Genomic DNA, 14,395 nt, shown 5'->3' on the forward strand with positions numbered 1-14,395 from the left:
TGTAGTTTGGCCATACAGTGGTACCTCGGGTTACATACGCTTCAGGTTACTGATTCCGCTAACACAGAAATATTACCTCAGGTTAAGAACTTTGCTTCAGGATGAGAACAGAAATCGGGCTCCGGCGGCACAGCAGCAGCAGGAGGCCCCATTAGCTAAAGTGGTGCTTCAGGTTAAGAACAGTTTCAGGTTAAGAACGGACCTCCTGAACGAATTAAGTTATTAACCTGAGGTACCACTGTATATAAGAAGTGTCTTACCAGCATCACTCTCTTAAAACACAGCCTGATTTTTCCTTTTCTCACAGCTTATAGGCTACGCAGTGACAATGTAAAACTCTTGAAACAAGACAACTGAAGTATCTGAGAGCAAAGAAGCCCAAGGCAAATATAACCTTTGAGGAAACTGAGAGTACTCTTATGCTCAGTTTGTTTGCAGGTTTCCCACAGGCATCTGAGTGGGTACTGCAAGAACAAAATGCTGGGCAAGATGATCTGATCCATCAGCCTCCCGTTATGTTCCTATGTGCTCCCAGGAAGCTCTGGGCTGGTGGGGAAATGCATTGGAACTCTTTCATTAGGTTGGGTGTGTGTCTTGTGCCAACCCAAAGCTGGGGTAGCTCTGTTGGTAGCACATGTGACTCTTAATCTCCCTGAGTTTGGGTCCCATGCTGGGCAAAAGATTCCTGATTTTCAGGGGGTTGGACTAGATGGCCCTTATGGTCCCTTCTAAAGTTCTATGAAAACATCTTTTGTTTGGGGCAACCGGAATTACTTAAAAAGTACTTTGGCTATTGTTAGTGTGTATAGTATAGTATAGTATAGTGTGTATAGTGTGGGACGTGGGTGGCGCTGTGGGTTAAACCACAGAGCCTAGGGCTTGCTGATCACAAGGTCGGCGGTTCGAATCCCCGCGACGGGGTGAGCTCCCGTTGCTCGGTCCCTGCTCTTGCCAACCTAGCAGTTCGAAAGCACATCAAAAGTGCAAGTAGATAAATAGGTACTGCTCCGGCGGGAAGGTAAACAGCGTTTCCGTGCGCTGCTCTGGTTTGCCAGGAGTGGCTTAGTCATGCTGGCCACATGACCCGGAAGCTGTACGCCGGCTCCCTCGGCCAATAAAGCGAGATGAGCGCCGCAACCTCAGAGTCGGCCACGACTGGACCTAATGCTCAGGGGTCCCTTTACCCTTATAGCACCTTACTTAGTGTGCCTACGTATCATTGTGCCATGCGAGATCCATCAGCAATTCGTAATCTTAACTGAGTACGTAACTTTATTGCAGCAATCAAAGGCGCGGGGAGTAAGTTGGGGTATTCCCACATTTCTTTTGGAGTTAGATTGACTTTGGAGTTCTGGAAATTGAACTTCTTGCCGTTGAGACTTTCGAAGTCAATGAGGAAGCGAAACCGACCGTCTCTACGTGCAGGGATGGCGATGTCGACCAAACACAGCGGCGTGCCGTGAGCCGTTCTACTATCGGCAACGTCGCCACCAAGGGAGATTTCGTGCAGCGCGATCCTACCCATGTTTCTCGGGAAGGAACTCCCGCAAGGAAACGGAGCGAAGCTGCCATCTCCTCCTCCTCCAGCTCTCCAACGCTCAATGCAGCAGCGCTCAGCGGGAAGAGGCACCCGGGCTTCAATCCTGCGATCTCTGCGGCTCCACACAGACGCCGGAGACGCGGGTCCGCGCCTGCCTTTCCCCACCACGACCCCGCGGGGCTTTCGCTTTCCCTTCCCCGCTCCGTTCCAGCCCCTTCAGAACTCCACGCTTCGCCCATCCGGCGCGCTCTCTTCTAGCTGGGGGAGGAGCGCGAGCGCTTCTCGGAAGCTGATTGGACGCGGCGCTCTGCCTGGCTCGGCTTCCCTCACGCCCCTCGCTTCCTCTTTCGCTTGCTCTCTTGAAAAGCTGAGCCTCCGCTTCCCGCCCGCTTACGTCACCGACGCACTGCGCGCGGGCCGCGTGACGTCAGCCGGCGTCGGCGGTGACGGCGCCGCCCGTCCGTTAAGCTGAGGGAGGGGGAAATCCGGGGCAGAGGGAGGGAGGGGAAGCGGCCAGCCGGCGGGCGGGGGGAGGGGAAGGGGGTGGGCGGAGAAAGATGGCGGACCAAATCCCTCTGCACCCGGTGCCGCGCAGCACCCAGCGAAGAGCGGCGTATTACACCAACGCCTCCGCCGCGCAGAGGCACAGCAGGTACCGCCCGGGAGGGAAGTGCGGGGGGGGGGGCGCGCGTGAGGGGTGCTGGTGTGTGAGGTGCCTGGTGGGGGATGGGCTCCATCCAGCGCAGCCCCCGACTTGGCTGGCAGTTCCCTTCGCCCCGCTGAGGCGTTTAGGGCCCTCACTCGACGGACAGGACAGGACAGGGCGGCCGCGGCTCTCTGGGCCTTGGGGGGGGGGGGCAGGCTGCCTGTCAGCTTTCTTAGGCAGGATGTAGGCGCGCGGGGGGGGGAGGCTGTCCCTTCTGGGAAGGTGCTCAGGGGTTGGCGCTGCAGTGATGCTGCTTTGGCAGGCTCCCTTTGCCCCGATTTTGGAGAGGGGTGGTGTGATGTCTCGGCCCTGGGACTGGTGCTTCCATGTCCGGAGCCCTGCTTTGGCAATGCCCTAGAGCTCCACCCTGGAACATAGAAAGTGATAATGGGTGAATACTCTGAGCATGTGCAGAGTGTGTCCTTGTTGCCACTAAGGGGGTCAACCTCTGGGATCAGTAGGAAAGGTTCCTACTCTACGGCGCAGTGCACTACTTCTCGGAAGTGGGGAGGGTCCCAGGTGCTTTTGCTTTAAAAACCAAAACAAAAAAAATTCCTTCCAGTAGCACCTTAAAGACCAACTAAGTTAGTTCTTGGTATGAGCTTTCGTGTGCATGCACACTTCTTCAGATACATTTTTGTTTTGTTTTGACTATGGCAGACCAACACGGCTACCTATCTGTAACTTTAAAAACCAAAACATTGACACTTGGTTCTAATTATAGGCAACTGGAGGGATGGGCGAAGAACAGTGTTGAGAGCACCACTGTGGTTAAGGGTCTCTCGCCTAAGTCCTTCTCAAGCTTGGAGCAAAACTTATGTGGTGGATGGTCTGGATTACCCTTCCTGGTGTTTGTTTACATATGTTGAGTTTCAACAGAACCACTTAATTCTTATCCAGGATGAGTTCAGTGGCAGAACTGGAATCCACCCCCCCCCCCCCCCCCCAGTTTTCCAAACTTCTAGACTGGGCTGTAGATGTTGGCTACTGAATCTTGTTTCTACTTGGAGGAAAATGATTGTTGATTTTAACGGCCTTCCTTACTAACCAAAGCTCTTGAGGTGACTTACAATATATTGGAAATACGTCCTCTCACAAGGCAGAACTTTCTCATTCAGGCTGCTGCAGATGTCTCTAGAGGCTTTTGATTTTTAGAAACAACTGCAAAAGGCACTGGCAAGGATTCCCATGTGCTTGGGAATCCTATGGGTTCTTCATTCCATGGGTGCCTGTGTACATGCGTGGTGCCCTTCTTGCGCATTCTTCTGAGTCTGTGTGAGCCAGAGGCATGATTAATGGACAAATGCCTACTCTCCCCTCATACATGTCGGCAGAGCACCTGAACAGATCTCTAGGTTCAATTCATTGTTGTTCTTCTAGAGCAGGGGTAGTCAACCTTTTTATACCTACCATCCACTAATGCATCTTTCTTGATGGTAAAATTTCCTTACTGCCCACCAGTGCTCAATGGAAGGAGGATTCAGCTTGTGTTGTAGAACCCCCTACCGCCCACCTGAAATGCCCACTACTGGGTGGTAGGGACCAGGTTGACAACCCCTGCTCTAGAGGAACAAATTTGTTACTGTGTTCTATTTAAAAATGGAATCTGATGACCACTTTAACATAGTTGTTTCATGCCGTTGGGTTCAAATGATTTCAGATGCCTTAGGAGTTCAAAAGGTTTTGAGTTAGGCTGGTATGCCATTTCCTACATGGCAACAGGGAGTTTGGTCCTACTTCTAAGGAGGTGTCTGAACTCCCTTCCAATTACAGCTTGGAATTTATCCAGTACTCTGGGATTTGTGGAGGCAGCCTCTGATAGAAAGAAGCTTCAAACTGGAAATACTGGTGCATATGTATAAGCACTTGGGTTTGCACTCTGGGATCCGATTTCCAGGCGCAGAAAGTTTAGGTTTTGTAAAGGTATCTTTTATTTGGAGAAACATATGAAAAATTAAGGACTTATAGAAAAGATGAAACAGATAACATGTTTTCCTCTTTTTAAAATCAACACATTTGGGAACATTGTAAATACAAGAAAAGAAAGATTGAGCCTGGTGGTACTTCAGAGACTAACTTTTACTATATTTAAAGCATAAACTTTATAGCCTATAGGTTACTTGAACAGATTTATAAAGTTGAAATTTATGATAAGGCAAGCATTTGATAGCTGTTGGTGTATACATTACAATCATTCTCCATCTTCCTTACTACATTAAACTATACAGTATCTCAAATGCATCACCTCAGATACAAGACCCTCTTCAAGAGAGGAGTCTTCAATAGTGTGGAGTATAACTGGGCTATGAAAAGGTGGGATGGAGTAATGTGAATCACATTTCATTATGAAACAGAGGTGTGCAAATATTCCTTAAAAGGTAAAGGTACCCCTGCCCGTACGGGCCAGTCGTGACCGACTCTGGGGTTGCGTGCTCATCTTGCTTAAGAGGCCGGGAGCCAGCGCTGTCCGTAGACACTTCCGGGTCATGTGGCCAGCGTGACGAAGCTGCTCTGGCGAGCCAGTACCAGCGCAGCGCACGGAAACGCCGTTACCTTCCCGCTATAAAGCGGTACCTATTTATCTACTTGCACTTAGGGATGCTTTCAAACTGCTAGGTGGGCAGGAGCTGGGACCGAACGACGGGAGCTCACCCCGCCGTGGGGATTCGAACCGCCGATTCGAACATACGATCGGCAAGTCCTAGGCACTGAGGTGTTACCCACAGCGCCACCCGCGTCCCATTCCTTAAGGCCTTGTAAATGTGGGAAGGAGCTTTTAGGTTACATTCTTCCCTGGCAGTAAGCCCTATTTAAAGTACTGAAACTAAGCACTTAGTAGATATGCACAGAATTCTGCTGTAAGTCTTAAGCACTCTATTACAAAATCACACTGTATTTTTAGAGTCCTGTTCTTCTCACGCTCCCAACTGGGTTGCATCCAACTAAGTCATTGTACAAGTAGAATGGCTTAGGCTCATGCAGTGGAACTTCCACTACCTTGACTTGGTACTTACTCCAAGCACCAAGCCCATACCTGCTGTGGAGAATTAAGAGCAGAGAGGATGAGTGGAGGGCGTTCAGGGAGAGGAGAAGGAGGGGAAGTTCTGTTGTGTTAGCAGAAGTCAGAATGTATATAATCCTTTGCACATTGTTGACACTGATATCAAGATATTTGTGGAGGTGCAGATATAGTAATCTCAGACACAGTTACTTTCATTTCACCTTGTAAATATGTTAATGAAAGGGCATAAGGGTATAATGCCTTAACTAAGGAGTTGGCACCTTACTCTTAAACTCATAATGTAGGTGTTTAGGTATATCACTATAATTTATTAAAGGACTTTCAGCTGGTAGCTGTAGGAAATGACCAAAGGGGTTTTGTTAAGTTTAGCATTTTATTTATTTATTTAATTAAATTTATATACTTCTTACTCAACGAAAGACCTCCAAGCAGTTTACAAAGAACAATCTAAAATGTTCCTTAAAAATATTGTGTTGTTGGATTTGTTCTCAGTGTGTACGTCTAAATTATTTAGCTACCAACTTAGGTTAGTATTGGGGATTTAAGGTAACATATTTTTAGTTTTCTTAAATATGTAAGTCATGGTGTTGAAGATGATGGAGTAAACTTTCTGAGCCCGTCTGTAGGTTATGGATTTCAGTACATCATCAGGATAATAGCAGATAAGGTAAACAGTGGCTTCCAAAAGGCTACCGTGTTGTATATACAAGTTGGTTTACTAACAATGCATTCATATACAGTACATATCTTTGCAGATGTAAATATAATTTATTTGTTTAAAAAACTGATACCCCAATTTTTATCATTAGCTCTCAAAGCAGCATACAATGATACAAATATAAAATATACAAAATTTAAAACAGAAGTATTTAAATTCAACTCCTGAATAAACAAGGGTTGTGGTTTTCAGACTTTGTTAGTTTAAGGCACTCTTTTCACATGACTGGTCTGCCATGATACCCTGTGTACTGGATACAATGAATATAGGATACACAATCTGTTTTCATGGTGTGCTGGCCAGGCCATAATTTCCCCACATGAAAAGACTATACAGTGGTACCTCGAGTTACATACACTTCAGGTTACAGACTCCGCTAACCCAGAAATAGTACCTCGGGTTAAGAACTTTGCTTCAGGATGAGAACAGAAATCATGCTCCAGCGGCAGCAGGAGGCCCCATTAGCGAAAGTGGTGCTTCAGGTTAAGAACAGTTTCAGGTTAAGAACGGACCTCCAGAATGAATTAAGTACTTAACCTGAGGTACCACTGTACTTCAGAACACCACCCAACATTCCTGTGTGACTATGTCGGAAATAATGTCTGTTGTTAATAAGCGTCCAAGTTTTCCCAGAACATGATTGGAAAATGGTGGTAAACTGGGTAACGGTGCTTAAGTAAACATTGCCTCTCTGAGATAAGAACTTTAGTTTTCTAGATACATAATTATTTACGTAAGTAAATCCTTGATACATTTTCAAATGTATTGTTGGATCAGATCATGCATACAATCTTGTTTTTGGCAAACTTATTAACACTAGATAATCTGGGTAGCAGGTTTTGTACCGTAAAATGTGTCCCCATGTCCCCATGAAGCATGTTCTGTATATAGACTACTCATGAGTTACATGCAAATCTTAGGCTATTTTTTTGTTTTTTATTCTGAATTTTTTAAGTAGTTGTGAAATATTTGATTTGGTGAAGTAATGTAAATCTGTTAATTGACATTTTGTGTTTGTATGGTATGAGATGTTGTTCTCATTGTCCAAATCGGAAACTTTTTTTTTGTAAAAGAAAATAGGTTTTTTTCACCCATTCAATAAAGATACAGTTTTAAAGCTATATTATAGTCTACTTGATTCTTAGTTTGTATTATATGTTCTTTTAGAGTCCAGGAACAAACAGTTTCTGTTCTTGTGTTTTCTTTAATGGGGGAGACAGGTTCAGAAAATAGGGTTTTGTTTCATTTTTCAGATCACCATATCTGTTTGTGTTAAGCATAGCTTTTCAGAAGCTTGCTTCTGAAATATGCTACTTTCACAAGCTCATTTTAAAGATTGTCCTTTGAAAGCTTAGAGTAGTTTATCTAATCTATTCTCAAATAAGGTTTTTTATTATTTAGGTTCAGGACTTATATGTGTGACTCATGCTCATGTTTACTGCCTGGCCTTTTTGTTATCTTCCCGCACCTCTAAAACATCTTTATGTTTTTGTATCTGTCTCTGATAACAAAGTACTTAAACCTTGGACAAAAATAGTGAGCATTCTCTAGTTTCATATAGTTAAGTTTTGTCAATGTCTTTGTATTAATATATCAGTCAATTCTCATGGTATCTTTATTTTAAGATCAAGCGAGAGATAGTGTCTTGTTTTCCCCCAGTGTTATCCACAAAAAAGTAATAAAACAAGATACATCACTATACTATTTCAGTCAATCTGTTTGCCCAGTCCTATGAGACAGAATTATAGCACTTTATTCCAGTTAAGAATGTTCAAACAAGGGGTGTGACATAGGTTTGCAATAACAATGGTCACGTAGTTGATACCAAGCTTGCTGTTAAAACAGAAAACTCCAGCATTTATTGCAATAGAAATTTGCCAAACTAATAGTCTTAGTTCTCATCCATGTAAGAATAAGAAGTTCTGACCCATCCCAGGTATGTATTTATGTGAACCAAGGTGCGAGCTTGGTGCAACATGGGTATCGTTACAGGTCTTTCAGTTGTAGTTACTGAAAACGTTTCCAGATTCACTGGGAAAGTTGTCATCATAGTTACAGAAATTGCTCTTCACTATATATGTGATTCATCAGCTCACATATTCCATAAAAATAAAACATTATTTTAAATGGCTCTAAAAAGATATATAAAATCCCAAATGTTACTATGTTTCTACAGAGGTGTTATATATAACCCATAAATATGAAAACTGCATTTAATATTCAACATGTACTGCATATGTGAACTTTGAGACTATGTTAGATATAAAATAGTTTGAAATTTTGGTAGTATTATAACACTGCACATTTATTATTTTAAAAATAAGAGTTATAGGAGTTTTTGTTACTAGTAACTGGTAAACCTACAGGGAAGTACTTGGAAAACAATTTACAATTGGAATTACAATTTATCTTTTAAGATAAGAATTACAATTTATCTTTTAAGATAGACTTCTGGAAATATTTCTGTAGTGCAGTTTTGCAGTGTATATCATGTGATATTTAAGAAGATATGAATACAGAGAATTGTTCAGCATGAAGTTGGTGTAATCTGCCAAGATTTCAAAGTAGGCTGCTGTAATTAAACCAAAGAAATTGTCAAGGCAATCTAGACTAGAAGGTGATTGCATGTGGAAGGGGATATCTTCATTATATGGTTATCCCTTGCCGCCTTAGTGGCCAATCAGATGCATAAGAGAAGCCCAGAAATAGGATATCAGCAAAATAGACCTCTTCCGCTGTTGTTCCCTAGTGAATGGCATTGCTTCTGATCTTGGAGGCAGCATATACAGTGGTACCTCGGGTTAAGTACTTAATTCGTTCCGGAGGTCCGTTCTTAACCTGAAACTATTCTTAACCTGAAGCACCACTTTAGCTAATGGGACCTCCCGCTGCCGCCGCACCACCGGAGCACGATTTCTGTTCTCATCCTGAAGCAAAGTTCTTAACCCAAGGTACTATTTCTGGGTTAGCGGACTCTGTAACCTGAAGCGTATGTAACCCGAGGTACCAGTGTAGTTACTATTGCTAGTGGCTGTTTATAGGCTTAATTCTCCTTGAATTTATCTAACAGCCTTTTAAAACATCTGTGTTGGTGGCCATCACCACACCATGTCCTGGCAAATTCTGTAATTTAACACTGCACCTCATGAAAAAGTGCTTTCTTTTGTCTTTCCTAAATCTTTCCTAAATCTACCATTAAGCATCATTGGGTTGTAAGAAAAAACACTCTCTGTCCACTTTCTTGACAGCATGCATAGTTTTACACACACATGCTTTTTCAGATACTCCCTGATTCTCTGGAACAGCACATGAGGAAGGGGGACTTGGTTAATATTGCCTCTCTCATTTTTCCTCCAGCAGATTGCTTCATGGGCAATGAGTTGTGTTCACAGCAAGTCTGACTCAATCCTGTGGAATTTTCCTTTTTCACTACTGCACATAATTCTGCTGTAATGACAATGTCTCATTTTCGTTACACAAACCTCCATAACCCAAGATCTTTTCGCTGGTCATTTGCTGCCAGCTCAGTGTATGTTACACAATGGTATGGTGTGAAAAAAATTCCATCCTCTATTTTTCTGCATAAAATGTTGCACTTCAAAAGTTCATTAGTACTGTAACAATGTCAGTTCCAAATAAATAATAGGAAAGCTTGGCAGTTTCATAGTTTTTAGCTTTTTTATTAGATGCAAATAAAATAAACTTGCCAAATTAGATTATCCTCTAGGCCAGTAGAAAAGTTTTCCAAGCAAACTCAGCATTTTCCAATTCAAATTACCCTATGCAAATTAATTCAATTCATTTTAAAAAATAAATCACACAACAGTTATGTGATAGTTTTTTTGCCCCACTGTGCATCACTTTTTACTTAATTACAGTAAACTGCTTTTGCCATTTTAATGCTCATTCATACAGTTTGACTCTTTGCATTCCCCCCACCCTCTTATATGGTTTGGTGTCATCAGTAAACTTAATCATATCTCAGTTCAACCCTAACTCCGATACAGCGCCCCACTTCTTTGTGGCTGAGAATGAAACCTTAAGTGCTAATTCTCTCCAGAATTGCAGCAGCTAGTATAAAAGTTTCTCATAGATTAAAAGAAGCAAGGAGAAGATTGGACTTGAAGAATGCTTCCACTATAAGAATGAAGTAGTGGCTCCAAAGCAGCATATTATTCAGAAATAAAGTGCCAGGAATTTTGAGAAGCAATGGGAGAGAATTGTGACGACTTGCCAGTTCACCGTGAATTAAACATTAGGAGTAATGCACGAAGAAACTTCGAGTTTTGCTTGACTGCTCAGGGTTTCTAAATTTGACTGTCATTCTGAACGCCTTGAAAAATAGAGGGGTAGGAATGCTACAATAGCTCCTTCATGATAGTGTATGTGCAGAAGCATATTTTGGTTTGCTGATGTTTACGTACTTTGTGTAGTGATAATATAAAAGAAAACAGCTTTTTAAAATATAGATATGATTTAAGCAGTAGACAGTAAATTGCAATTGGCACTTAATGAACTCATTTGGTTACTGTTCCTTTGAAAAGCCATCAAAGTTTGAAGAGAGCATGGTATTATTTTCACAGCAGATATTTGTATAAAAGTTAATTTTGAAGTACGTATTGTAATTTCTTTTCTCCTAGTTTCTTTTTTTGTTAGAACTTGTTTAATATTAATGTTCTTTTTCTTTTGGAAGCCAATTTTTCTCCAGATACCTGTCTTGTATCTGATTTAGTAACACCAGTGATGTGTTATGCATACTTACTTATTTATTCATGTGGCTTTCTGAGCTTTATTTTATAAAAAGTTTCTAGCATTATACTTAATTGGTTTGTCACTCATGGTAAACTAGCACAATTCAGTGTACATGGCACTAGATCACAAAGAAATTGAGATTTTTCCCTATGAAAAATCCATTATTCATCATTGTATTGTTTTTAAATACTATGGTAAAAATTCTAACACAATAGGAAAATTGCTTTTTGAAGAAGAATAAATTGCTTGCCAGTTCAAAGGCTGCATTTTGAAGTCAAGTTACTAAACATTATGCTTATTTGTTATCTTAGTAGTTGGCACACTTGTAGAGTTAACACCACAGTTTTTGATTTTAAAATATTATTGAGAAAACATGTTTTTATAAGAGGTATGAATAAATTTCATTCTTTAACTCCTGAGATGATGATAAGAAATGCTTTTAGTTTACTGGTGAATAGAAATATGTAATTTTTGACAAAGATGGGTGTACCCTGTTTCATTGTCAGTTGTGCAATGGAGGATTTTGATTTTCTTTCCCCTCCCCTTCCCGCCCAGATTGAACAGTCAGGCATATATTTCTCAGTCTTAGAACTTTGTTTTAACAGCAATTGTTTCATGATTTTTCAGTGTGAATTATGTTGAGAAAAGTATCCTATTAATGTGGTCCATTAGCCACTTTAACACTAACAAGTGTAAAGGAATGCCACGAGATATATACCATTGCTTATATGTGCCTGGTTCCCATATAATGCTAGGCCATAGTTGTTCAGCTAACCACAGGTTGTCCACAAATAATCAAACAAGCAATGACCAGGGTTGTTTTGCTTTCCAGTTGCTCTTGCCTCATAACTTTGTATCTTAGCAAGCACCTGAGGTTGAGTGACCAAACTAAACATGGTTAAGGAAGAGTTTGGGGTTAGCAAGTAATTCAAGAGTTCAATGCCACAGATCCAGAAGTACCAACAGCAGCACATGGTCCCGTCCCCCCCCCCCATAAGATTTGACACTTGTATGATGCCAAAGAAAGGGAGGGCAGTGGTTCCACTCTCTTCAGTTCATAATGACACAGCAATCACAGAGCAGAATTCCAAGCATGAGATCATTCTTTATTGTAATAAAAACTCGTGATTAGATGGTCTCCACACATGCTTCCAAATGCATGATCAAGTTATGGTCAGTGGTCATTTTTCCAAATATGGTGGACATTGGCTGCTTGAATGTCTTATATTGTATGCAAGACAGTGGCCAGTGGTGTGAACATCCCCAAAGACACCTCCTCCTAGCAGGCCGAGTTGATCAAATTCTGGACTGAAGTCTATGCACGCAGATGGCTTATATGGGATATCAAGACAGACAGCCTAAAAACTGGTATGAGCTGCTGAGGTTGACACCAGTAAAAGAGAAAGGCCTTATCCAGGGCTTTTTTTCAGCTGGAACTCAGTTCTGACACCTCTCAGGTCCTCTCAGTCAAACTATGGTTTAGCTCCTGGTAGTGTGCTTTAGCTTCAGGAGCAGGGGAGATTCAAAGTGACTGCAGTTTTCTAACTATACCAGTGCACTTGCTCATTCATGCTTAACTATTATTTGGCTTAGTGTGTGCAGACAAGGCCATTGTGTGTTTATATATTAAGAATGCTTTGAATGCATGCTATATATACATAGCAGCTAAAAAGAATGTTATCAATTATTTGGAGTTAGTCCAATGTTATCATTTATTTATCTATTTATTTACAAAACCAATAGGTACCAAGTAGAGGACGAGTCATCACATTTGGATGAAATGCCCCTAATGATGTCTGAAGAAGGGTTTGAAAACGATGAAAGCGATTACCATACATTGCCAAGGGCCAGAATTTTTCAGAGAAAACGAGGTTTAGAATGGTTTGTCTGCGGTGGATGGAAATTCCTTTGTACCAGGTTTGTTGCTGTTTTTCTTTTCTTTTTTGTGATAGCTTGATTTCTGTCTTGTAGTTTAAGTAAATCCAGGGTGATTTTTAACATGGAAAGTATTTTAAAGCAAAACTCATTATAATTTAGAAAGAAAAATATTTGAAAATTAAGAAACTGCAATTATGTGCCACCATGGAGTTTACTGTGGGGCAGAACGGGTTTGAACTGAAGTGGGGTTTGAACCCCAAAATACTTTTTTCTACCCTCTTAGGATTCCTTGTGGGGTGGGGAAGAATTAAGGAATGCAGATAATCTTTTGCCTTTGTTCTTCCTTCATCCCTGAAGCTCTCACTGGAGGAAAGAGTGACTCTGTGCCAGAAGTTATGTGATCTCTGAAGCTAATTCTTCCTAGCCTCCCTCTACTTGGCCTCTGTCAAGTCCCAAGGTGGTTCCTAAGCATAGCAATTTCAGCTCAAAGAGCGTGTGCGAAGATGTGTACTTCTACTGAGCCTTTCTCCTCTCCCCCAGGTTACTCTGGGAGACTGTAACTTCCATTTCACCATGAGGCAAGTGGGGTGGGGAGGGGGATTCTGGAAACAGCCATTGGGGAGAGACCATGATGAGTGGCCAAAGATTGATGCTCTTTGTCCTGAGTTTATGTAAACACAGTGGTACCTCGGGTTAAGAACATCCCTGTTTATGAACGATTTGAAACAAAATTCCTTCCAGTAGCACCTTAAAGACCAACTAAGTTAGTTCTTGGTATGAGCTTTCGTGTGCATGCACACTTCTTCAGATACACACTTCCAGTAGCACCTTAAAGACCAACTAAGTTAGTTCTTGGTATGAGCTTTCGTGTGCATGCATTGAGTGCGTGCATTCACCGTGTGAGTGCGTGCATTTCGTGTGAGTGCGTGCATTCACCGTGTATCTGAAGAAGTGTGCATGCACACGAAAGCTCATACCAAGAACTAACTTAGTTGGTCTTTAAGGTGCTACTGGAAGGAATTTTGTTTTGTTTTGACTATGGCAGACCAACACGGCTACCCATCTGTAACTGGAACTATGAACGATTTGGTTTATGAACTCTGCAAAACCGGAAGTAGTGTTCCGGTTTGCGAACTTTACCTTGGTCTAAGAATGGAATCTGAACAGTAGAAGGGCACCAGCAGCGGGAGGCCTCAAAATCTTATTCTCCATTGTTCTTTGGCTCATCAGTGGTGGCTGTTGTGATCATTTCATTACTGTCAATAACATTTTATCCTCCTGCTTTATTCTTTTTAGCTGGCTGCTGACACTGCCCATCCTCTCAAAGTAGTTTGCCAAAAGGTCCTTTTTCCTAGAGCGTATTGTCCTTACAAAGTTTCATTAGTTTAGGAATTAAAATGGGCAAAAATCCCATTTGGAGGCCTCATTCCTAACTTATTTTTTATGACCTGGAAAGAGAGATGGCAGTACCCTTTCAATGATGTTCCCGAGAGCCTTAACACTAATTCACTAACGGTGGGTAATATCTTGAGTTGATTGATGTTGGTGAAGGGGGAAACGTAAATTCATTAACTGATGATAAGTTAACATTTCAGCTTTAAAGGTTAAAAAGTACATGTAACTGATGACTCTAGAGTGAATACAAGTTAGAATTATCTCCCAGTACTCTGCTGTCATTTATAAACCTCTTGTGTTGAACTCTCATGCTTGACTTTAGCAGAGTCTCTTGAGGAAATTAGTCTTGCATTGTCAGAGCTCTCTCATGTTAGACTTATATTA

General features: G+C 41.9%; 1 protein-coding gene across 6 annotated transcripts in view; it reads left to right on the forward strand.

The window, feature by feature from the left end:
• The first annotated feature begins 2,057 nt into the window (after positions 1–2,057).
• Positions 2,058–14,395, forward strand: part of ATP9B (ATPase phospholipid transporting 9B) — a 115,138-nt gene continuing 102,800 nt past the window's right edge. For 3 of the 6 annotated variants that reach the window (XM_077933212.1, XM_077933214.1, XM_077933215.1), the window contains exon 1: positions 12,516–12,655. Coding sequence is in view for 2 of the 6 variants with exons in the window: in XM_077933210.1 (XP_077789336.1) it covers positions 2,098–2,192; positions 12,482–12,655 (269 nt within the window). In the remaining 4 variants the exon portion in view is untranslated. Of the gene's footprint in view, positions 2,193–12,481; positions 12,656–14,395 lie in introns of those variants that run through there. The other 3 variants (XM_077933210.1, XM_077933211.1, XM_077933218.1) reach the window with 2 other exon arrangements.

This window comes from Podarcis muralis, chromosome 8 (assembly GCF_964188315.1).
Source record: "Podarcis muralis chromosome 8, rPodMur119.hap1.1, whole genome shotgun sequence".
Lineage (NCBI taxonomy): Eukaryota > Metazoa > Chordata > Lepidosauria > Squamata > Lacertidae > Podarcis > Podarcis muralis.